Source organism: Callithrix jacchus, chromosome 8 (assembly GCF_049354715.1).
Source record: "Callithrix jacchus isolate 240 chromosome 8, calJac240_pri, whole genome shotgun sequence".
NCBI lineage: Eukaryota > Metazoa > Chordata > Mammalia > Primates > Cebidae > Callithrix > Callithrix jacchus.
Window position 1 is genome coordinate 39,149,105 of NC_133509.1, and position 26,201 is coordinate 39,175,305.

General features: G+C 36.8%; 1 protein-coding gene across 9 annotated transcripts in view; it reads right to left on the reverse strand.

Moving 5' to 3' along the window:
* The window catches only part of DMXL2 (Dmx like 2), a 179,537-nt gene that overhangs the window by 39,082 nt on the left and 114,254 nt on the right, over window positions 1-26,201 (reverse strand). For all 9 annotated transcript variants that reach the window (XM_078334244.1, XM_035259655.3, XM_035259654.3 and 6 more), the window contains 7 exons: window positions 24,922-25,041; window positions 20,249-20,476; window positions 16,656-18,335; window positions 13,222-13,332; window positions 9,227-9,396; window positions 6,519-6,616; window positions 5,917-6,082 (listed from right to left, as the gene is read on the reverse strand). In XM_078334244.1, the coding sequence (XP_078190370.1) occupies window positions 5,917-6,082; window positions 6,519-6,616; window positions 9,227-9,396; window positions 13,222-13,332; window positions 16,656-18,335; window positions 20,249-20,476; window positions 24,922-25,041 (2,573 nt within the window). The remainder of the gene's footprint in view (window positions 1-5,916; window positions 6,083-6,518; window positions 6,617-9,226; window positions 9,397-13,221; window positions 13,333-16,655; window positions 18,336-20,248; window positions 20,477-24,921; window positions 25,042-26,201) is intronic.

A 26,201-nucleotide genomic window follows, 5' to 3' on the forward strand; every position in this document is an offset into this window, starting at 1 on the left:
CAACCTCTCCAGCATCTGTTGTTTCCTGATTTGTTAATGATCACCATTCTAACTGGTGTAAGATGGTATCTCAACGTGGTTTTGATTTGCATTTCTCTAATGACCAGTGATGATGAACATTTTTTCATATGTTTCTTGGCCTCGTAAATGTCTTCTTTTGAAAACTGTCTGTTCATATCTTTCACCCACTTTTGAATGGGTTTGTTTTTTTCTTGTAAATCTGCTTTAGTTCTTTGTAGATTCTGGATATTAGGCCTCTGTCAGATGGGTAGCTTGCAAAAATTTTTTCCCATTCTATTGGTCGCTGGTTCACTCTAATGTTTCTTTTGCTGTACAGAAACTCTTAAGCTTAATTAGATCTCATTTGTCTATTTTGGCTTTTGTTGCCATTGCTTTTGGTGTTTTAGTCATGAAGTCCTTGCCTATGCCTATGTCCTGAATGGTACTGCCTAAGTTTTCTTCTAGGATTTTTATAGTGTTAGGTTTTATGTTTAAATCTTTAATCCATCTGAAGTTAATTTTAGTGTAAGGTTTAACGAAGGGTTTCTTCGTTAAACCAGTTTTAGCTTTCTGCAGATGGCTTGCCAGTTTTCTCAACATTATTAATTAAACAGGGAATCCTTTCCCCATTGCTCGTTTTTGTCAGGTTTGTTGAAGATCAGATGGTTGTAGACGTGTGACGTTTCTTCCAAGGCCTCTGTTCTGTTCCATTGGTCTATATCTCTGTTTTGGTACCAGTACCATGCTGTTTTGATTACAGTAGCTTTGTAGTACAGTTTGAAGTCAGGTAGTTCTTTTGGCTTAGGATTGCCTTGGTTATGCAGGCTCTCTTTTGGTTCCATATGAAGTTTAAAATGGTTTTTTCCAGTTCTGTGAAGAAGGTCAATGGTAGCTTGATGGGGATAGCACTTATTCTATAAATTACTTTGGGCAGTATGGCCATTTTCAGGATACTGACTCTTCCTAACCATGGGCATAAAATGTTTTTTCCATCTGTTTGTGTCCTCTCTTATTTCCTTGAGCAGTTGTTTGTAGTTCTCCTTAAAGAGGTTCTTCACAACCCTTGTTAGTTGTTTCCTAGGTATTTTATTCTCTTTATAGCAATTGTGAACAGGAATTTGCTCATGATTTGGCTGTTTGTCTGTTATTGGTGTATAGGAATGCTTGTGATTTCTGTACATTGACTTTGCATCCTGAGACTTCGCTGAAGTTGCTTATCAGCTTAAGGAGGTTTTTGGCTGAGACAATGGGGTCTTCTAAATATACAATCATGTCATCTGCAAATAGAGACAATTTGACTTCTTCTTTCCCTAATTGAATACCCTTTATTGCTTTTTCTTGCCTCACTGCTCTGGCTAGAACTTCTAATACTATATTGAATAGGAATGGTGAGAGAGAACATCCTTGTCTAGTGCCAGTTTTCAACGGGAATGCTTCCAGTTTTAGCCTGTTCAGTATGACACTGGCTGTGAGTTAATTACTTTGAGATATGTTCCATAAATAACTAGTTTATTGAGAGTTTTTAGCATAAAGGGCTGTTGAATTTTGTCAAAGGCCTTCTCTGCATCTATTGAGATGATCGTGTGGCCTTTGTCTTTTGTTCTATTTATATGATGGATTACATATATAGATTTGTGTATGTTGAATCAGCCTTGCAGCCCTGAGATGAAGCCTACTTGATTTTGATGGGTAAGCTTTTTGATGTGCAGTTGGATTCAGTTTGCCAGTATTTTATTGAAGGTTTTTGCATCAATGTTCATCATGGATATTGGCCTGAAGTTTTCTTTTTTTGTTGAGTCTCTGCCAGGTTTTGGTATCAGGATGATGTTGGTCTCATAAAATGAGTTAGGGAAGATTCCCTCTTTTTGTATTGTTTGGAATCGTTTCAGAAGGAATGGTACCAGCTCCTCTTTGTACGTCTCGTAGAATTTGGCTGTGAAATGTGGCTGTCTGCTCCTTGACTTTTTTTGGTTGGTAGACTATTAATTGCTGCCTCAACTTCACATCTTGTTATTAGTCTATTCAGAGATTCAACTTATTCCTGGTTTAGTCTTGGGAGGGTGTACGTGTCCAGGAATTTATCCATTTTTTCCGGATTTACTGGTTTGTGTGCACCGAGTTGTTTGTAGTAATCTCTGATGGTAGTTTGTCTTTCTGTGGCTTTGGTAGTGAGATTCCCTTTTCCATTTTTTATTGCATCTATTCGATTCCTCTCTTTTCTGTTGTCTGGCTAGCAGACTATTTTGTTGATTTTTTCAAAAAACCAGCTCTTGGTTTTACTGATTTTTTTAAAGTTTTTTTTTTGTCTCTCTCTCTCGTTCAGTTCTACTCTGATCTTAGTTATTTCTTGTCTTCTGCTAGCTTTTGAGTGTTTTTGATCTTGCTCCTCCAGCTCTTTCAATTTTGACAATAGGGTGTCGATTTTAGATCTTTCCTCACTTTTCATGTGGGCATTTATTGCTATAAATTTCCCGCTAGACACTGCTTTAAATGTGTCCCAGAGATTCTGGTATGTTGTGTCTTCATTCTTACGGGTTTCAAAAAACATCTTTATTTCTGCCTTCATTTCATTGTTCATCCAGTTGACATTCAGGAGCAAGTTGTTCAGTTTCCATGTAGTTGTGCTGTTTTGAGTGAGTTTCTTAATCCTGAGTTCTAATTTGATTGCACTGCGGTCTGATAGACTGTTCGTTATGATTTCCATTCTTTTGCATTTGCTGAGGAGTGATTTACTTCCAATTATGTGGTCAATTTTAGAGTAACTGGGACATGATGCTGAGAACAATGTACATTCTGTGGATTTGGGGTGGAGAGTTCTGTATATGCCTATTAGGTCTGCTTGGTCCAGCTCTGCATTCAAATCCTGGATATCGTTGTTGATTTTCTGTCTCGTTGATCTAATATTGACACTGGAGTGTTAAGGTCTTCCATTATTATTGTGCTGTGAGTCTGATGGGCTTTCCTTTGTGGGTGACCCAACCTTTCTCTCTGTCTGCCCTTAACATTTTTTTCCTTCATTTCAACCTGGGTGAATCTGATGATTATGTGCCTTGGGGTTGCTCTTCTTGAGGAGTATCTTTGTGGTGTTCTCTGTATTTCCTAGATTTGAATGTTGGCCTGCCTTGTTAGGTTGGGGAAGTTCTCCTGGATAATATCCTGGAGACTGTTTTCCAGCTTGGATTCATTCTTCCCGTCACATTCAGGTACACCAATCAAGCGTAGACTAGGTCTTTTCACATAATCTCACATTTCTTGGGGGCTTTGTTCATTTCTTTTTACTCATTTTTCTCTAGTCTTGCCTTCTTGTTTTATTTCACTGAGTTAATCTTCAATCTCTGATATCATTTCTTCTGCTTGATCGATTTGGCTATTGAAATTTTTGTAAGCTTCATGAAGTTCTTGTGCTGTTTTTCAGCTCCATCAAGTCAGTTAAGTTCTTCTCTAAGCTGGTTATTTTAGTTAGCATTTCATCTAACCTTTTTTCAAGGTTCTTAGTTTCTTTGCATTGGGTTAGAACATGTTCCTTTATGTCAGAGAAGTTTGTCATTACCTACCTTCTGAAGCCTGCTTCTGTTAATCTGTCAAACTCATTCTCCATCCTGTTTGTTCCCTTGCTGGTGAGAAGCTGTGATCCCTTGGAGGAGGAGAGGCATTCTGGTCTTTGATGGTTTCAACCTTTCTGTGTTGGTTTCTTCCCATCTTCTCCCACTATTATTGTGTCAGTCTATCTAGCTTTGATCTCAGGGAGCCGACTGATGATGATGCAGTCTGTCCCTTTTCTGCCCGTAGAGGCACTGTTGGGCTGCCACAGACTCAGTCTGGCTGCTATGTGGGCTTCCTGTGTCTTTTGTTTACACAAGGAGATTAGGCCCTACTCTGTAATGGTGGATGCCCTTCCCCCTACTGAGCTCAATTTTTCCAGGTCGAGCTCGAACTGATGTGCTGGCTGCAAAACCCTTAAGCAAGAGAGCTTCAGCCTGCTGCGCTCTGTGGTGGGAGGGACCCATGTAGCCTGTATCCCTTTTATCACCCCATCTCTCCAGGGGGCTGGTAGCTCCATCCTGCAGGCTCTCCTGGCCAGCCAATGCATTTGCCTAGGTCTGTGCCAACAATCCACAGCACCAGCTGGGGCTGTTATTCAACTATGTGCACTTTTCAGCCCAGTGAAGATCTCCTGGTCTGTGGGTTGCAGAGGCTTTGGAAGAAGCACAGTATCTGGACTGGTGTGCCAGTGGGGGGAAGCCCCTAATCCTCCAGTCAGATGGACTTCCTGGGTGGAGGAGCACCCGCCCCACCTCGGTTTGCCCTCTTTGGGCTATGCCCACTGTCCAACCAGTCCCAACGAAATGAGCCTGGTACCTTGTTTGGAATTGCAGAGATCACTTGCTTTCTGCATCTCTCACTGGGAGCTGCGACCAGAGTTGTTTCTATTCAGCCATCACGGCCTAACATTCATCTTTAAATTAAATACTACATATGACACTTTGAATTTATATACCACTTCCTTTTAATTTCCAAATATATTTATGCATAAACGTAATTATTATTATTTGCCTCCTACTTACATATCAAATATCTTATGAAATAAAGCCACATGTTCTATTCACAGTCTCTGGGAACCTATATTCTAATGCAACTATCAGTTTTGAGCATTTGAGTTCATTCAGGCAATATGAGCATCTCTCAGTCAACATTTCTCTTTGCTTGAATATCTTCTAAGCTAAACTTCTAATTTAAAAATCTTAAGTATTTATTTTTTTTAAAAAAACTTATATGCCTAGGATAATTGTGGGAAAAAAAAAGACTAATTCTAAATTTAAAATACTAAAATTCTTTCACTTAATTGAATATTTCCTATTTTTCTATCATGTATTATTTCCAATTCTATTTTTCCTTTACCTGTTTGTATTGTTCATAATAAGAAATCTAAAAGGAAGATATGAGAAGTAAACAAAAACATCTGTACTCCTCTAATAATCAGCTACTAGGATTACATATCAAAAAGTCACATTCATTTTTAATATATAATATTCTAATATTATAAAATAGCACAAATTGCAGTTTCAGTTCCTTATTTATGAATTTCATTTAAAAGAGAAACGGCTTAATGTGTCAGCCTTTCATAACAGAATAAGGAGTTTGTGACCCACATACTTTAAATAGTTCAGAATTACAAGATGGTCAGGAAGAAGACATTCATAAACTATTTTTCAACATTTTTTCAAACATTTTACACACAGTCTTGAAATCCAATGTGCCATATATGAAATTTTTCTTTTTTCTTTTATTGAGACAAAGCCTCACTCTATGGCCCAAGCAGGAGTACAGTGGCACAATCTCAGCTCACTGCAACCTCTACCTCTCGGGTTCAGGCAATTCCCCTGCCTCAGCCTTCTGAATAGCTGGGACCATAGGTGTGTGCCACCATATCTGGCTAATTTTTGTATTTTTAGTAGAGATGGGGTTTTGCCATGTTGGCCAGGCTGGTCTGAACTCCTGACCTCAGGTGATCCACCTGCCTCAGCCTCCCAAAGTGCTGGGATTACAGGTGTGAGCCACCATACCCAGCCTGAAATTTTTCATTTGTTTCTCCCTTGAATCGATTCATATTTTCCTTTACCACAGTTCCACTATTTTAAGTTCTGCAAACTCTGTAGTTATTCTGTGTCCTTACAAACATATAACCAAAAGTTACAATATCCTCTGCAACCTTCTCAGGTTTTCAATCTTTTTTTTTTTTTTTTTTTAAAGACAGGGTTTCACCAATGTTGGTCAGGCTGATCTTAAACTCCTGACCTCAGGTGATTCGCCCACCTTGGCCTCCAAAGTGCTTGGATTACAGGCGTGAGCCACCACGTCCCAGCCAGGTTTTCAATCTTTTACAAGTATTATAATAATGTGTTTTCTTATTTATACCTCTATGGCATCTTTCAATGAACCAGCTAGCAAGAAAAAAGCAGCAGATTGTTCAAAGCGTTGTTTTCCAAGTAAGGAAAAAGCATTTTTCAAAGCAGCTTTTCGCCACCTATCTTCATTAAAGTTGTGGCTGAAAAATGTTGTCATTTTTTCATCATGCTGTGACCTGGTAACAGAGCATAAACATAAAGTGGTTAAACCAAATTTAAAATGTTCTACAAAATGTATAAAAATATAAAATAAAAACCTCAAACATAAATCTAAAAGAAGAACAATAACTTTAAGGACAGGCACTTGTTATCAAGCATCTCTTCACTTCTTCTAATAAGGAAAGTCAATCATGCCTTATGTATACACAAATAGGAAATGAGAGCATTTTTTAACTTTCCAAAGTGCTTTTATCAACTTTTAAAACATCCCATCTTTTAGATTAAGCTGAAAAGATATTTTACCCATTTTATTCAGCTAAAGAAACAAAGCTGCAAAGAAATAAGTTGATTTGATGAAGCTGATACACCTAATTATTTTCAAAACCATTAGGTTTCTTATTCACAGCACAATCTTCATTCTGTTAAATCACATTATGTGTCAAGGTAACTTACCTAAACAGACCCCACACTACTGCTTTCTTCTTCATTGAAAGGTAGAATAGTGCAGCATCTAAGGCATCATTGTTCCTTTGAAAAGAAGCTTTGGCAACCTAAATGATAAATAAAACATTAAATTAACAATTTGACAAAAGAATTACAATCAGTTAATCAACAATAATGCTTTCCTGTTACTTCCATGGCTCATAGAAACTGTGGAGATAGAAAAAGTTGATTCTGTCTCACAATCTCCAGTAGGTTATAATACATGCTCCAAGAGATAACCATTTACAAGCCAGTAATTATGGTAAAAATCGTAATTACAGCCAGCACTTATTGACTGTTTACCATGTACTGGGCAGGAGTCTAAGCACCTTCTGTTTATTTTATTCAATCACTATAAGCCATGAGGTACCATCATTATTCCCATTTTACAGATGAAATGACTGAGACAGAAAGGTTAACTGAATTGCCTACAGTCACACAGTAAGGGTTAGAAAATGGAATAGAACCCACGTAGAACTGACACTAACATAGGAAATAATAAGGAAGGCAGAATATTCAACAGATGTGACTTTTTACTTGAAAATTCAACATGTTAAATTGTATGTAATCATATTGTCTTGAACATAAGAGCATATAGGCAATCTTATTTTTCCAAGATGCTAAGATATAGCTTCTGCAAATCATTAAGTTGAAAGGCATAATGACAAAAAAAAAAAAAAAAAACAGTGATGTGTTTGTTATTAATTAGCTCACACTGACTGATGGCAAAGAAGGAAGCTATAATACTAAGGTATAGGAGAAAGGGAAAAGACACCTAAAATTACAATATAAAAATGCTTTACTCTCAATACTCTTTCTTTTCCCTTCCCCTTTTTAATTGTATTCTCTGCCCCTCATCATTTAACTTAGTGCTTCAATATGTTCAAACATTTTTAGAGGAATTTTATTTGTATTCAGCTAAGGATTTATAATATACATTTCAAGGCAGAAAATGTACATATCCCTTTGATTTAATTTTAAGAACTAAATTACTTGTGGAAATAAATCATGTGTATATTATCACAAATAATTATAATGACAAGACACATGTTGACAAGAAGTAAAATCTTTGTAGGATACATCTGAAACATGTCAGATCAAAGATGTCCTCTTTTTTCTAGTGCTTTGGAATATAAAAAATTTCATGTAGATACTGTATCATTTACATGGTTAAACAATTAACTTTTTCTGTACATCAGAAATTACATTTTTTAGTTGGTACAGGAATGAATCCCTTCTTATATCTGTGCTTATTTTGAGAACAGAAATACTGATGTTTGTTGGCTACCTTTCACGTAGCAGAAAAATAATACTTTTATACTCATATTTAAAACTGTGATCTGAGAACCATGCACACCAGAATCAGGGGATGCCGATTAAGACAAAGAAACCTCAGCCCCACCACTAACCTACCAAATTAAAATCTCTGGTTATGGGATGGAGATTATGTATTTTACGTAAGTTTACCAGGTGAGTCTTCTTTGGGGAACTGCTACTGAGGAATAAATCAGGAAGGGTATTTGCATTCCTTGGGAGAAATAAATTCATACTTCACAAATATAGCACTACTGATTGTACTCCAGGGTATTCCAATGGACTAAAAGAAAAATATGAATGAGAATTCCACTCTTCTAATCCTGCTAAAGTAGAAAGGGCACAGACTAAATCTAACATTTATAAATGATTGGAGTTTGGGCTAATTACTCAACCTCTCCAAATCCTAGTTCTATAACATGTGAAATGGAGATGATGGTATCAGGTTGATAAGAGCAGCATATGGAATGATTTATGAAAAGCAACTGGCACCAAACCTGGTAGAGACTTGAACTGAATTATTTTTTCCTAAAAGGAATCTACCAGGAAACTGACTCCAAAAACCTGCCTTAAAAACTCTTATGCCATTTCACTTGCTGCCACAGATATGTTCTTCAAGTACATACAAATCCAAACCATTTTTATGGAATGATATTTCAAGTATGCAAAGAAAGCTTGCTACTTACAGAACTAGTGATGCAGGGAGTTCTTTGTATAAAAAGTTTTTTAATGTAATGCAAGTAACAAACAAGAACTCAAGTTTACTTTCTAAATTTAGATTCTATATTTTCTTAAACTAAGACACACCTCAACTAGTAACAGAAAATATTACTATTCCACATATATATTTTAAATTCACTCTATATAGAAAGACACAATATCATACTGCATGGACATTTTATAAAGGTCAGGTTTTTGTAATCTCCAAAAAACTTTATTTAAAAAATTTTCACCAGGCACGGTGGCTCACATCTGTAATCCCAGCACTTTGAGAGGTCGAGGAGGGCGGATGGCCTGAGGTCAGGGGTTAGGGACCAGCCTGGCCAACATGGTGAATCCCTGTCTCTACCAAAAATACAAAAATTAGCTAGGTGTGGTAGCACACACCTGTAGTCCCAGCTACTCAGGAGGCTGAGACAGGAGAAGCACTTGAACCCAGGAGGCAGAGGTGGCAGTGAGCTGAGGTCTCACCATTGCATTCAAGCCTGGGCAACGAGAGAGAAACTCTGTCTCCAAAAAAAAAAAATTCTCAAGACCTCAAGATAGACAAATTTCACACTACAAGTTTTCTGGGAGATGGTATCTTTTTTCTTCAGAAAAAGGGTTTCTTTAATGTAACTCAAAATCCACTGAAGAAAAGTTACCTTTTCGATGCATCTTCGAAGTGTGTTAATGTTCCTCACCCACCACCCTATTCCCATAGCTCTTAATTCAGACCACTGGGGGTCCCCTCTCTGAATTGCTGGAATCATATTAATCAATTCTTCTTCAGCCTCAGAATGAAAAGCCCAGGCAAAATGGCATGTAGAGACACCTAAATTGGAAATATGAAATAACCTTCATAACGATATCAAATAAGAACAAAAACAGTTTTTCATGCAATCATATGTGCATTCGTTTTTGAAAGAATATTCAAGCAGAAAGCAGAAAGAATGAAAGGAAGCCTGTCATCATTCAGGACTTTATACTATGTTTCTAAATACAAGATCAATAACTTGATACACAAAGTCCAAATCTCTTTTTCCACAATCATTTGTTTTTGTTTCCCCTACAAAAACAGGAACTCTAAAACTTAATCATAAGAAAGAAAAATATTTGAATATCAGGCTATTCACATGTAGGGCACAACAAATTTATCAAGAGTTCATAAGAGCTGCCCCAGTTCACACAACTAAGAGTGCAGAGCCCAGGCCTGATTCCAGGTTTCTCTGTCACTAGGACCTGCAAACCCGGCCTGCCCAAGAGGACACAAGGTGTGTTGTCCCCCAGAAGAGCCTAGGGGAAGGAAAGTATGGTAAAAGCTTCAGTAAGTCAAAAGCACTTGGCTCATGGGCCTGGATGTCGATTCTAGTACCACTGCCCCGTTCTTCTCTCTAGCCATGGAGCTAAAATCACTTCAAAGCAAGCTCTAAACTTCATCAGAGTTGCAGAAAATATTAAGGATAAGTTACAGTCATGATGTACATTCCTCTGCCTTTAGTGCCCTCAGTTAAAAGTAGTTTTAGGCCGGGTGCGGTGGCTCACGCCTGTAATCCCAGCACTTTGGGAGGCCAAGGCAGGTGGATCACAAGGTCAAGAGATCGAGACCATCCTGGTCAACAAGGTGAAACCCCGTCTCTACTAAAAATACAAAAAATTAGCTGCGCATGGTGGCGCATGCCTGTAATCCCAGCTACTCAGGAGGCTGAGGGAGGAGAATTGCCTGAACCCAGGAGGCGGAGGTTGAGGTGAGCCGAGATTGCGCCATTGCACTCCAGCCTGGGTAACAAGAGTGAAACTCCGCCTCAAAGAAAAAAAAAAAAAAAAAAAAAAGTAGTTTTAAACTGCCTAATACTAATGCTTTTTGGTGAATGCTCTTTTTTATTTTCCTGGGAGAAAAATGACAGAGATCTAGGCTGTTTATAGAGGCAACAAAATCTTTACTGACACTATCAGACTTCCAAGTACTAATGGATTTATCAACCATTCAATCACTGGTAATACTCTTACTGATACTCGACTTACAGCAGGTAAAAAGGAAACATAATAAATGTGAACCACACAGAATGGTAACTGAAAATGAGAATGCTAGGAAGAACTCTGGGAAGCCTTGGAAAGAAGCCAGACTAGTGCAAGCAGCCATCTGTATGAACTCATTTTGGAAACAAAGAAATGTCTGAGGTCAATGAAAGTCACATTGCAACACAGGCCTCTCAATGCTATTAAGTATCAATATTGTTACACATGATTTTTTTCATTATCAACTACTATATAGATTTTGTATATAGTATAAAGCTTTTCTAATAAGTACTGCTTCACTATAATTCCTTTAGAAAGTATAAAAGAAAAAACTATTTTGATCATTTTGAATAATAATCTTAACTCTTTTAACCTTCCCATTGCCAACACTCATATAACAACTGTTTGTAATCATACCACAGAATTAATGCAGCGTGTCTTGACTGCCACTATAAAATTAGGGGAAAACACAGGAAAAAATTAATAAAATCAATTTAGTTTTTATAACCTGAAAGACTAATTTTTTCGTTATTTAAATCTCCGTCTGCTGTAAGAGAGAATTACTGTATCAATCGATATTCTGCTTTGGAAACTAATATATAGCAATACAAAATGCACAATTTTGCTGATATAAAATGTATAATATAAAATGACAATACAAAACATATTATATTCTATATTCTTAAATTAATTAAAATTTTGGTATAAGAAGAAACAAAAATACATACAGACACATCAGAAGAATTAGATTCAGAAAGCAAGACTAAGAGCAGTGAATGTATTTGAAAACTTCCACAGGTTAAAAGGTTATTAGGGAAGAACAGGGGTACCAACTTATTTTTATTTACCTACCAATGGCTGGCTATTCTCTGCAGTTTACCTCTGCTCATCTCAGCTCTTCTAGCTATGTACTGGCTACTTTAACTTTTCCCTGAAAACTGCTCTCAGGACCATTACCTACAACACCAGTCACTTCTCATCGCCAATGTTTTAACTGTAGTCAAAGCAAAAATGGAAGTTGACAAAGCTTTAGAAATCTGAAGTGTTTTAGATCACCCTAGGAAATGTACAAAATTGTCATTAATTAATTCAGTATCACTTGACTATCACCCAAAACTAAAATTTAAGAGAACATGGAGATACCATTTTTAAAAGCTATCCAAACAGCATAGATTGCTTAAAATGTTATTATCAAATGTTGACAATGGGTTGAGTTTTGGCATCATCAAACTTCTTTTTTATTTTATATTTTCTTTAATTTTTTAACTTTTGTGGGTACATAGTAGGTATATACAAAGTTCTGGGAATATAAATGAACATGGTATTTCTGAAGGGCATTTTGGTGATACTTATCAAGAGCAAAGAATTTTCATGCCTTTTGATTCAGTAATTCCACTGCTAGAAAACCAGCATGAGGAAATAATCAGAAGTGTAAATATTTATATGCCAAGTTCCAAGGTTATTCATTACAGTGACAATTCAAATAGAAAAAACCTCAGCAAAATCTGTTTCAAAAATAAAGGATTGGATAGATGAAATATAGTTCAGACACAGAATATCAGGTAGCTATTTAAAGTTATGTTTTCAAAGAACATTCATAGGTTAAAGGGTAAGTGCCATGGGTAAGAATAACACACTAACAAGACTAGTCTTCTAGGTTCTATAATACTTAGGCATATATTATGGGGCTGTTTCCAAGATGCTGGTTTCAAAAGAAATATAGTCCAACGAAATGAGCACTGGACTGGGATTTGAATGCCAACTCTTCTAATAAATAGTCCTATATCATGGGCAGGTCACTTTTAATTCTGTAATTTCAATTTTTTTTTTTTTTTTGAGACGGAGTTTCGCTCTTGTTACCCAGGCTGGAGTGCAATGGCGCAATCTCGGCTCACTGCAACCTCCGCCCCCTGGGTTCAGGCAATTCTCCTGCCTCAGCCTCCTGAGTAGCTGGGATTACAGGCACGCGCCACTGTGCCCAGCTAACTTTTTGTAATTTTTAGTAGAGACGGGGTTTCACCATGTTGACCAGGATGGTCTCGATCTGTTGACCTCGTGATCCACCCGCCTCGGCCTCCCAAAGTGCTGGGATTACAGGCTTGAGCCACCGCGCCCGGCCTGTAATTTCAATTTTTTAAACTGTAATAAGAAGGTTGATATAAATTGTCTCAAATCAGGTGTAGTGGTATGCTTGAAGTATGCAAATCCACTGTTATCAATATGGCAGATCTTCCTGAATCATCTTTACTTGCAAATAACTAGAACATAATGCTTACATTAAAATAAATATAAAAACACATAATAGAGCAAAGTTCACATAATTTTTCAAAGTAAAGACATCAAGATATTCAGGGCTACTCTGCAGAGAGCCACTCAGTTACAACCTCAGGCAGATCACATTTACACCCTAAGCTATTACTTTAGTAAATAAATTCTAAGAAACTTAGATGAGCAAAAGTCACAGAATAAAGCTGAAGGATACACAGAAAAATGATAAGTGGGTACTATGTGACAGAAAGATCTTAATGCCAGTGATAGGTATGCATGTAATGACTTACCCAATGTTTACACACAAACATGACTACACCTCACCACTTCAATATTAAGTAAAAGTTGTGAAAAGCTTCATTGAGTGAATTACCTTGATGAAGTAGCTGCACTCGGTATAAAGGAGGAAGTGATGTCAAAAGGCATGTGTGCAGGCGCATAGCTAACAAGTATCTCAAACCACACTCATCTAATGTATCTCTTCCTGTAATTTAAACAGGAAATATGTTTAAGGAAGAAAGAATGCAAGATACCACAAACTGATAAAAGTTATAAAATTAGCATTAAACTGAGTCATAAATTATATAAAATACATAAGGTATTTTTAGTGTATTCCTTACTGAACACTTAAACATCTTTACAAAAAATCATTTCTTTACAAAAACACATGTGACTACTGAAACTCTTAAAAGAAAAATGATTTGGGGAAATACAATTAACTATTAGTACAGATAACAAGAGATTTATATTTACTCATAATAAATGAAAGATGTCTTGAAATTCACTAAAAAAGACATTAACGATAGTAAGTTACGTACAACTTTTGGTATTATTTTCGACATGAATTCTGATGAGATTACATAACTGATGTGAAATCATTTTTCATATATTTAAACAGGTAATATTTTCTACCTTTGTTAAATTAACTGAGGTAGAAAATACGGTACTATCAAAGATTTGAAATTTGAATCCCCAGGCTAATTAGTGTTACAGGGTTAAGTTGAACCTGCACCTTGATTCTACAAATTTATTTACACAAATTTAATTCCACTTAGTGTAAATATGAAGGTGTGACAAGTTTAACCAAAACTATAGCCACTGCTGGATAAAAGGAAAGCAAAAATACTGACAGCACCTAGCCCAGTAACTGACACTTCGAGAATCAAATAGTATTTTCCAGAAAAAAAAGCAAAAGTTTTAAAATTACCAAAGGGCAAGCCCCAGCTCTGTTTCCCATTACCTGAATCAATCCATCCACCTATCTATCCATCTATCTATTTAGCTAGCTAGTTATTAGATTGTTGCAAAAGTATTTGAGGTTTTGCCATTAGTTTTGCACCAACATAATACCTATCTATCTGTCTATAGGCATGGGATCTCGTTACATTGCCCAAGCTGGTCTAAAAGTCCTGGCTTCAAGCAAACATACCACCTTGGCCTCTCAAAGTGCTGCCATTACAGGTGTGAACCAACATGCTCATTTGTCCATTTATTCATTCAACAAATCAAGCATCTATTACATGTGAGGAACTCTTCAGGTACTGGGAATTGAGCAGTGAATAAGGCAAAGTCCCTACTCTCATGGAGATCACACTTTGGAAAGCAGAGACAATAAACAAATAGGATGTGGAAATTAATGCTATGAAGGGAAATAAAGCAGGAGTGAGAGACAGGGAATGCTGGAGTAAGACAGTTCTATTTTACACAGTGTGGCCAAGAGAGAACTCTCCAATCAGATGACATGCCAGCAGCAATCTGAGGAAGTAAAGGAATGAGCCATGCATGAATCTGGAAGAAGAGCATTCTAGTAGAGCAGAAATGAGCACAAATCGTGTGGGGTCTTTTGGCCACTGTAAGGTTCTTAAATTTTATTCTAAAGTGAGACAGGAAGGCATTGGTATATGTTGAGCAGAGGAGAGATTTAATGTGATTTGGTTTTAAAAGAATCACCAGTTCCCAAGCAAAGAACAGGCAGAGGTAACAAGAATAAGCAGTTAGGAGATGACAGGGACTTGGACCAGAGTAGTAACTGCAAAAGTAATGAGAACTGATTACTGGATCCTGGATACTAATAGAACAGACAGCATTTGCCAAATAACTGGATATGGGGTATGAGAGAAAGTAGAGTCAAGAATGACTATAATCCGTTTACTGAGATGTGTAACTCATTTAATCTCTGAGCTTCAGTTTCCCACCTGTGAAATGGAGACATTCATTCCTGCCTTATTGCCTCATGAATGTCCACTGTGTCTAGGATACACTATTTGTATATTGCTTAGCCAATGCTACAGTTTTGTAATAGAAAGTGTAAACTATTTTTCACAGATTACGGCATGCCTACTTTAATGTCCCACAGTAAAAACTAATATATATTAAACAAACTTAAGGTTGTTCTGAGAAGAATCTCACTCTATTGCATACAACCTCATAGTGGTTAAGATTTTTTTTTTTCTGATTAAAAGTTGCAGAAAATAAGTCACAGGCAAAACCCTAGAAGGTCTCTGTTTATTTCAACCTGCAGAAGACAAAATTATGGGGGATATACTATAAGGATTTAAATTTATATGAAGAGATATTTTCCAGCTGGCTTTCCACCACACATCTGGAAATTATGAAATAGTTAAAAGAGTACAGGCTTGGAGTAAACAATTTATTCACATATGAACCCAACTTATGCTCCTTAATGCCTATGTAATCTCAGATGAATCCCTTAATTTCTTAAGGATCAGTGTCTTCATCTATAAAGTTAAACATAATAATAGCCACCTGCTAGAAGACTGATAAATACGATAAAGTACATAAACTGCCTGAAATATAGCAATTTTTCACTCCTCCACAATATTTATTGAATGAAATTTTGATCATTAATTTTCAGTTTATTTTGCCAATGCCATCATTTACAATCAATACCATTACCCTGAACTATGTGCATAAAAGAATGTAATCTAGTTTCAGGAGGCAGCCAAAAATTTTCTAGTTACAGAATGAATTAGGCAAAATACCTATGACATTAACTGTATGGAAACCTCTCTGAAGAGACTTTTTGGAGAAAATTAGGTAATTGTAAAAAGTTGTTTGTGGCTAGAAATGGGAAGATCAACAAGTTGAGCCCATGAGCTCCCAATAAGCCTCATGATTCCATAGTAGCATTAACAAATGGACCATTATTACCAAAGAAAGAAATCATAGGAATCAATCTGTTATAAAATACAAGAGATTTGGCCAATACATGGTGGCTCATGCCTATAATCCCAGCACTGTGGGAGGCCAAGGCAGGAAGACTGCTTGAGCTTAGGAGTTTGAGACTAGCCTGGACAACGTGGGGAGACCCAGTCCCTACAAAAAAACAAAAAGAAATTAGCTGGGCCCCATGGTGGTGCACATCTGTGGTCCAAGCAATTCAGGAGGCTGAGGTGGGAAGAGTACTTGAGCCTGAGCGGTTAAGGCTGCAGTGAGCCATGACTGTACCACTGAACTCCAGCCTGGGAAACAGAGCAAGACCCTGTCTCAAAAAAACAGACAAACAAAAGACCCAAACACACATGAAAAAACAAGAGATTATAAATCCAAAATGACACAAAGGTTTCAGTGTAAAAACTCATGAGAGAATACACATGGATCTCACAAATCCATGCATTCACGTCTGCCTCAACTGTCTTTTCTAACTGAGCATATTATGTAATAGTAATTGCCTATTGAGGTCTCTTCCCTGCAGTTTGAAAGTTAAAGACAGTAATTCAATAAAGGAGTCAGTATACAGATAACACAAATATTTCTATTAGGTAAATTTTTAGTGAAAATATTTACCTGAGTAGCTCTTATCTCTGCTTTCATCAAGCTCAGTACTGGTAGTAGCCACTGTATCAGCCAAAGCAACAAGGAACATCTGCTCCAAACGGGTAAGGCCTGGTAGACTTGAGTGCATAAGATGACTTGAAAGAACCCTTGCATGTTCTTGGCCAAAGTAAGCTGGTCCATATTGAGAAAGATTTATTACTTTTGATTTGTTTTCTCTCTTTTCGGGCTCTAAATCAATATCATCCGTTGTTATGTCCTGCATTTGAAACAGCTCTGAATACTGATCCTCTGGTTGACTTACTATCTGATCTTCATAGCTCTGTGGTATCTTTGTACTTTCTTCTGAAATTCTGTAGGATGTATCTTGATCTGCAGCAAGTAATGCATATAGTGGCAGTGGAGGGATAGAATCTATCTCAGTATAATCTCGAGTACCATCTTTTCCTAAGGTGACTGTTTCCTTTGCTGTACTGCCACTTACACTAATAGTTCGAGAAAGATGTCGCTTAGTTCCTTCTCCAGCATCAGCATCTCTAACTATTGCTACTTCACCTGCAATACATTTTACTAGATGAGAGAGAATGGCTTTAGCCCTTCTAACTTTCCCTAAATCCATCAATTCTAACAGCTGAGTTGGATGATATTGTGGAAGAGTAGGGGAAAGTACATGTGCGGCCTCAAATAAGCCACCATCTTGAATTACAGTTGGTGAACAAAAAACATCATCAGAAATAGCTGTTCCTTCAACAATACTTTTTCTTGCCAGCATATTTGATTTAAAGGCCAAATGATCTTGCATTGCTGCCTCTTCTGCATTAGGACTATCAGCTTCAGTGTCTCCAAATTTGACAGCATGCTTCCACTGTGCATATACATGCATTTCACAATCCATTCCTACCACCAATATCCCATCTCTTACCCAAGAGAGAGAAACAGGCAGTGAAGGAGTACCATCAACAGAAGATACCAAGTCTATAGATCTGAGAAGAACCCATCTTGACCTAACTCCTTGCTTGATACTACCACCTAGTGGTAAAGTAATGACAGCTACTCCATCCTTACTGTTGGTTTGCTCAGTCACAATTCCTGAAAGCCTTCCATACATGAAGATATTAGCACCGACCCCCACTGTAAGAATGTGGGAGCCATCTTCTTTTGATACCCAGTCCAAATGTACTAAATGTTTGATATTCGGAATAAGATATCTATCCTTGCTCAAGAGTGCATCTGACTTGCTGTATACAAACAGATTACTGTCGACACTGACCCTTGAATCAAGTACACTCCCAACCTTAACCAAATCATCAAGATGAATTGTTTGTTCCAAAACCCACTCTGACCCTCCTGTAGATTCACACTCAAATATACAAACATGCATAGAAAATTCTTTAGAAACAAAACCATTATGGTGGATAGGATGCTTATAAGCCACTGCAAGGCGACCTGTGTATGAACAGCTAACCGCAACTGGTCTTCCCACAATGCTCACTGTACTGCTATTATCTTCTCCTTCATCATTCATCAAAGGCCATCTCTTCCAATGATAAATTTCTTTCTCTTCACTTTTATTACATTCTGGGTTGGTTTCCATACAACATTTCCAGAAGCGTACTTTATTGTCAGAACAAGTTGTAACCACTAAATAAGGTGCAAGGCACACTGGATAAATTGAAGAAGAACTCAGATGGCCTTAAAAAAGAAAAGGAAACAGTTATAATAATTAAAAGGCCACAAAATAACATAGTAAAAATCAAATTCTAGAATGTGATGAATTCAAAGTCACTATGAGCTTCTTCAGAATAACTCAGCAGTCTTCCTCTTAACAAGTATCCCACACTCAATGTCCATTGCCCAACATATCTATAAAGGTCTTAAAGGGCCCATCAGTGAAATCAAGGTATACAGTAATAATCACTTAATTTGCTTTTAGGTAATTAAGTTTACATGAGACAAGCATTTAATTAAAATAAAACTCAAAAGCACTGAAACAAATCAATCCTTAATAAATGTGTTTCTATAATTTAATATTACCTTCACCACAAAATGCCTCCGTAGACTTTCATACTATATATTTAATCACTTTCATCATGAATACTTAACTGAGTTTTACAATTTGCCTTTCAAATCCCCCTAACCTTCCTGAAATAATCCAGACCCCATGTGGTACATCAAATGTTTTTTCAGGCAGCAAAACAGACCAATAGATCTCACCCTTTTAGCAAGTTTAATTCATCCTCTCTTAGCACTGAACTAGAACCCTATTATCTATTCCTGACTGCCAAAGACTAACAATGCACATCTGTTGTCAACTGTAAGACAAGGGGATACAGAGATTAAGATTTGAGGTCAGAAGATCTGGATTCAAGTTTCAATCCACCAATAATTTTATTAACAGTGGAAAACCTACTTAATTATCTGAGCCTGCTCCATCTAAACAACTGAGATCAATTACTGTTTCCCCTAGAATATTATTATCAAATAAGACATTTTATAAGGCCTACATAAAATATAATTTATTATTATGAACTCCAATAAACTTATTTGAGTATAATCCAAACCCTTCAAACATTTTGAAAGATTAACAAACTGGCCTAGATATGCACCAGCCACAAAAGCTCTTCTCAATACGATCTTTCCAACTGTGAATGCAAACCTGTCTTAGGGATGAATAAGAAAAAGCCCATACTGATTATCATTCCACAGTAATTGTAACAGCCCTGCCTGAACCTCCAATTTTGGTTTCCCAAAAACACTATTCTAGAAACTCCTCAATTAAAATTCTTCAAGTAGCAGATCACTTTAAATGCAACTGTCAGATTTGCCCTCTAAATTATCTTAACACTTTGCTAAAGTCAGTATCATTCCAGACCAGCCAATCTATAGTCTTCCATCCTACATACTATCTCAGAGTATCTGCCAACCCTTGTTCAAACATTCTTAACAAAAGTGAGGCACTATTAGCACAATGTGAATGAAAAGTCTTAAATTTAAGAAAAAAGGCTTCAGTGTTGAACATATTTGTTCTTCAAAATTGTACTAACATGGTATGCAAGACATCTCACATTAAAATATTTACATTATTTTCTGTCAAGCTGGTTATATTTATCACAGGAAACTTTTTTTTTTCTTTTTTTTGGGGGGGGGAGGCAAGGAGTCTCACTGTGTCACCCAGGCTAGGTGCAGAAGCTCGAGCTCAGCTCACTGCAACCTCTAACTCTCAGCAATTTTCCTGCCTCAGCTTCCCAAATAGCTGAGATCACAGGCAAGCGTCAACACACCTAGCTAACTTTTGTATTTTCAGTAGAGATGGGGTTTCACCATGTTAGCCAGGGTGGTCTTGAACTACTGACCTCAGGTGATCCACCCACCTCAGCTTCCCGAAGTGCTGGGATTATAAGCATGAGCCACCACATCCGGCCAGGAAATTATTTCTAATAAAGACATATTTCTAAACATCCAGACATATCATTAACAGAAAATAAATCTTTATTTTAATATCAACATAGCACATATTTCAGAAGAGTTCATCTATTTTATCCTCTAAAGAGTTCATGCATTTTAACACTCGAAGCTACCACTGCTCAATCTTAAAGTGACCTTACCTGCTGAAGGTGTTGCTCTTATTACTTCAACTGATTCTGGGAGATCAAGGGGTTGGCTATACACCAGTCTAGAACTCAGAATAAGTTTACTGGCAGTTTGAAGATTGGCAATTGATGAAGAATGTGGCATGGGGCTCACACCAGGAGAGGTTTCTGGAGAAGAATCTACATTCTTCTGTCCAGGGACTGAAAGTAGACACTCAGAGGAAGCACCTTCTGAAGGTTTAGCTTTAAAAATAAATGATAAAATTACAAAATATATTTCTATCATTACTATAAACATGAACTACAATATTATTTAAGAAACATATCTTCTTAAAAACATTTTGGAGGTAGGCTAGGTACAGTGGCTCACACCTGTAATCACAGCACTTTGGGAGACTGAGGCAGGCGGATCACATGAGGTCAGAAGTTCAAGACCAGCCTGACCAACATGGAGAAACCCCATCTCTACTAAAAAATACAAAATTAGCCAGGCATGGTGGTGCACACCTGTAATCCCAGCTACTCAGGAGGCTGAGGCAGGAGAATCGCTTAAACCCAAGAGGCAAAGGTTGTGGTAAGCTGAGATCACACCATTGCACTCCAGCCTGGGCAACAAGAGCGAAACTCCATCTCAAAAACAAAATATTCTGGAGATGAGGATACAGAGAAAAGAGAACTCTTTTTTAAACTGAATGACCATATGACTCAGCAATCTCACTAGTAGGTATTTATCCAAAGGAAAGAAAATCAGTATATCAAAGGGATAACTGCACCCCCACATTTATTGTAACACTATTCACAACAGCAGAGATATAAAATCAACCTAATATCCATCAACAAATAAATGGACAAAGAAAATGTGGTATATATACACAATGGAATATTCTTCAGCTATAAACAAGAATAAAATCGTCATTTGCAGCAACACAGTAAGAAACTGAAGGTCATTATGTTAAGTGAAATAAGCCAGCCACAGAAATACAAATATCACATGTTCTCTTATTCATATGTGGGAGCTAAGAAAGTGGATCTCATGGAGGTAGAGAATAGAATAACAGATATCAGAGAATGGGAAGGGTTGTGGGGCAGGTAAAGAGGCTGTTTAATAGGTACAAACATAAAGTTAGACAGAAGAAATAAGTTCTAGTGTTTGAGAGCACAGAATGACACAGTTAACAATACATTATATATTTCAAAATAACTACAAGAGAAGATATGAAATGTTCCCAACCCAAAGAAACAATAAATTTCAAGGTAATGAATATCCTAAATACCCTAATTTGATCATTACATATTCTGTGTTTGCATCAAAATATCACATGTACCCCATAAGAATATATAATTATTATGCAGCAATAAAAATTAAAAAATAATTTGGAGACAAGCTCAATTTTCAAACTTTTGCTTAGTTACCCTAAAAAGCTGAAAAAATTTTTTTTTACAATTTTACTCTTAGTACCAACTCCATCATGGGAGACTGTCAGGGAAGAATCACAACATGTAAAAGCTAAAAAAAAATCCGTATAAAGTCCAGTGTATTCACCCTTTAAAACACATTAAAAGTTTGAGGAATCTTAACATGCAAATTGCCAGGCCTAACCGCAGAGAAACTGATTTAGATGATTTGGGATAGATCCTGGTAAAGCAGCACAGGTGTTTCAAAACAGATGGATCATGAACCAAACTTTAAGAAATAACAATGTACTGCCTCACTTTTAGGTTAAGAAATTTAAACTTAGAGAGCTTAGTGGTTTTCCTGAGGCCATATAATTAGCTAGGGGCAAAGAAGACACTAGATTAGAAACCTCCTATCAAGTACTCAAACCAGATAATGATTTCAAGAATAAACACACAAAGTAAAATTTCTAAGAATATTTAAGATAGTATTAGTTGACTGGCTTTATAAGCCATATTGACTTAATCTTCCAAAGAATTTCCAGTGAGTGTGAATCTCACTGGAGTCAGTTATTTGTTCTTTTGTGACATATAAAAGATACTCTACATACATACATTCATTTATTTATTTATGTGTGTGTTTGTCTCTCCCCCTTGGACCACAAATTCATTAAAGGCAGGGATGATGTGTTATTGCCTTATACATCTCAAGGGGCACCAGAATATCCAATAAATAATAATCAGTCCTCTTTTCTTTCTGTTAAATATGTCAATCTATCTTATAATGACAGGCCATTAAGTAAGAAATATGAAAACATTTTTTTGTAAAATGTAGTAAGACTACAAACTTGAATCAGTAGGCAAAAGACAGGAGTCCCACTCCTGACTCTATCAGTAATGAGATGTGTTTCTTTAAGCCAGGCACTTCACCACCTCTGGCTACTTTCTCACCAACAAAAATAAGGTTAAACTACATCATCTCTCTTCCTGTAAATCATGCAATTTTCTAATGTATATCTTATGCTAAGAAAGAAAATAAAAACAGAAAAAAAGCAAAGACTTGTCCAGGTCGGTGGTTCACTCCTGTATTCCCAGCACTTTGGGAGGCCGAGGCAGGAGGATCACCTGAGGTTGGGAGTTCAAGACCAGCCTGACTAACATGGAGAAACCTTGCCTCTCCTAAAAATACAAAATTAGGCCAGCATGGTGGCACACGCCTATAATCCCGGCTACTTGGGAGGCTGAGGCAGGAGGATTGCTTGAACTCGGGAGGCAGAGGTTGCAGTGAGCCGAGATCATGCCACTGCACTCCAGCCTAGGCAACAAGAGTGAAACTCCATCTCAAAAAAAAACAAAAAGCAGACTTTAGAGTCAGGAAGGCCTGATTTTGAAACTTGCTTCTGTGACAAACTATATAATGGGACTTGGTCAAGTTACTTAACCTTGCTCCATTAGTAAGTGAAATAATATCTATCTCACATATATGAAGCACCCATCTCAGCGCCTGGCACCCAGACGCACTCAACATGTTTCCTTCTCCAAAAAATTTAAACCAATCATTTATCCTCTAACAGGATATTCAATACTGTGGTAAATTCAAGCATTAAATGTGGATGGCAACATATATTGTTAAATCTGAAGCAAGCATTAGAACAAAAAGTCGGATGCTTTCTATCACAGCTGAAAAAGAGTAAATTATTTGCCTCTATATAGAGAGATTTGAACCTTTCAAATCTTCTTCTTTTCTAGCTATTTTGAAGCAACGTAGTATCACTATCCGTGACCTACTGCTGTCACAAACAGGGTAGGCAAGCAACTGTACTGTAGCCATGGCTTTACTGAAACACTCACCTCATAAGCAGTGGGGACAAACAGTATCACATAGTTCCTGTCCTCCCCACAAGGATCTGTTACTACCTATATAAATCTCTTCAGGGCCATTCCCATCTCTGTGCCCAGTTCTACAAATTACTATATTCTCTCCTGGGTGAATCTCTCCCTGATGAACTAGTTTTAGATCCCTTCTCAAACAACATATAATGCAAAGAATTAACTCCAAAGGCTTTGAAAGAATTTTTAAATTCCTGGTACCTCAAAAAGATTAGGCTCAACTAGGTGAAGGTAAAGGTTCTGTCAAATAATTTGGCTTTCCTAACGCCAGTTCATGGCCCAGATAGAACTGCTACTTACGAAGTTACGTGATAATGTATAATACATGTCAACAAAAAAGTACATATTATTCTTTCACTGTATTAAATGTTGTACGGAAAGTTGTATAAAATCAATTAAATAATATAATCACAATAAATAATACAATCTTCTTACATCTCAAATATTTTGAGTTACCAGTTCAAAGCAAATTCAATGTGATATGGCTATCCATGCAGTTCTTCAATTTAACAATTATCTCTCAAAAAGTAAAAGTTTGTTTTAAAAAAATCTATGATCATTTCTTTGCTTCATAGTACAGATTTCCCAATTGGTTTAGAGATTAATCCAAATGTGCACAGCAAAAGAACGGTTAAAATAATTTTTAATCACAATTGTATATATTTTTTTCTTTTTTTTTGAGACAGGGTCTTATTTTATCACCCAGGCTAGAGTGCAGTGACGCAGTCTTGGCTCATGGCTGCCTCTGCCTCCAGGGCTCAAGCAATCCTCCCATCTCAGCCTCCTAAGTATAGGCATGCACCACCACACCCAAATTTTTTTTTTTTTGTAGAGATGAAGTCTCACTATATTGCCCAGGCTAATCTTGAATTGCTGGGCTCAAGCAATCGTCCTGCCTTAGCCTCCCAAAGTGCTGGGATTACAGGCACGAGCCACCATGCCTGGCCTGTATTTCTTAATGTTCTACAAAAACAGTTCTGCTTATAAGCCTCAGGCACTCAATCGTATTTTATCAAACAGCAAATCTGCTTCTCTTAATGATGATAAAGCTGACAATGTACACTGTACTGGATGGGAATGTGTATTAATAAAAAAGTACAATATTAGTTCTATAAGCATCTAGAACAGTCATAATATCCACTCAATAAATATTCACTGAAAACAATAAACCAAGCTTTTATTTTTTCAATATTTCTAATGTGCTCATAGACTGGTTTTTAGGATTAACCAGTTTCATTAATGATTTATGACCTTGTAATTAAAGGTTTAGCAGAGACCTTTCAATTCAGCAACTCAATTTACAGTTTATTAGAACTTCATTTTATAGTTTTAACCAAAGTAAAGCATATTCTATAAAATGAATTTATTATGCATCATCTCTGTATGAAACTAAAATTACTTACCTAAACAGGCTTGTACAGATTTAAGATGAAGATGCCACATATGGAGAATAGAGTTATTATTGTGGTCCTTTTCAATTACTACTAGAAAGAACTTTTCTGAAAACGGTGGTGGGCGGTATCCTATTATATTCAAAGGGAAAGAGGATATTTAAATTAGCATACTTTCCGGGGTTAAGAAAACAGTTTTTAAAAGCTGCCACCACCTCGTTATGCATGGAAGTTGGGAGGAAAAGGAAAGAAAGACTTTCAGGAGGAGTTTTATATAATTTTTCTGCCAAAAGTTAGATAGCTATCAAGGACTAATAAGGTTTTGTCAAAGGTCATGTTATCTTTTGATAAAAGATACCTACTGGTCAAAGAGGGGACAGTTTGAGCGTCAAACAATAAAACTAAATAACATTTGTTAAAACACATTTACCATATTACAAACTATGAGTTCACAAAAATACCAAAAGAGTGTACATAAAAAAGAAAGGAAAGAAAAGAAAAGAAAAGCAGAAGAATGGAAGGAGAGAAGGGAAGGAAGTGGGGTCCTGAGCATACAAAGTGCAAGCCAGCCTCATGGGATGTACCTGGAGTAACTCACACAGTCACTCCTTATTTGGGAAAGTGGCAACGAAAAGGAAATAATAAACATTCATCCTGCTTTTCCTGTATGAAAACAGCATGAAAAAAACTGAAGTTGTGGAGGAAGGAGAAGCGGTAAAGAAGAGATTTTGTAGGAATTTCATGTATTTTTTAAAGAAAAGACATTATTTGTATATATAATTTTTCCTGTTGACAATTATATCTTCATAAATGAAAATGAGATTATGCAGGATGATAAAAGCTTTCCTTAATAATGAAAACTCATAATGACAACTCATTGGTAATGAGCACCGCTAGAGTAAAAATTGAAAGAAACAGTTTGGCACTGCATGTTCTCACTCATAAGTGGGAGTTGAACAATGAAAACACATGGACCCAGGGAGGGGAACATCACACACTGGGGCCTGTCTGTGGGTGAGGGATAGGGGAAGGGTAGCAATTAGGAGAAATACTTAATGCAAATGACAGGCTGATGGATGAAGCAAACCACCATGGCACAAGTATACCTATGTAACAAACCTATGTGCAAACGATACACGTTCTGCACATGTATCGCAGAACTTAAAGTATTAAAAAAAAGTTTGGACAGATAATTCCATTCTTGCAAAGGATTTCTACAAGATAAGCCCTGGAAAATGCTGTGACTAAAAGGAAGTAAACTATTACAATAATGAGGTTATGTCGAAAGGACT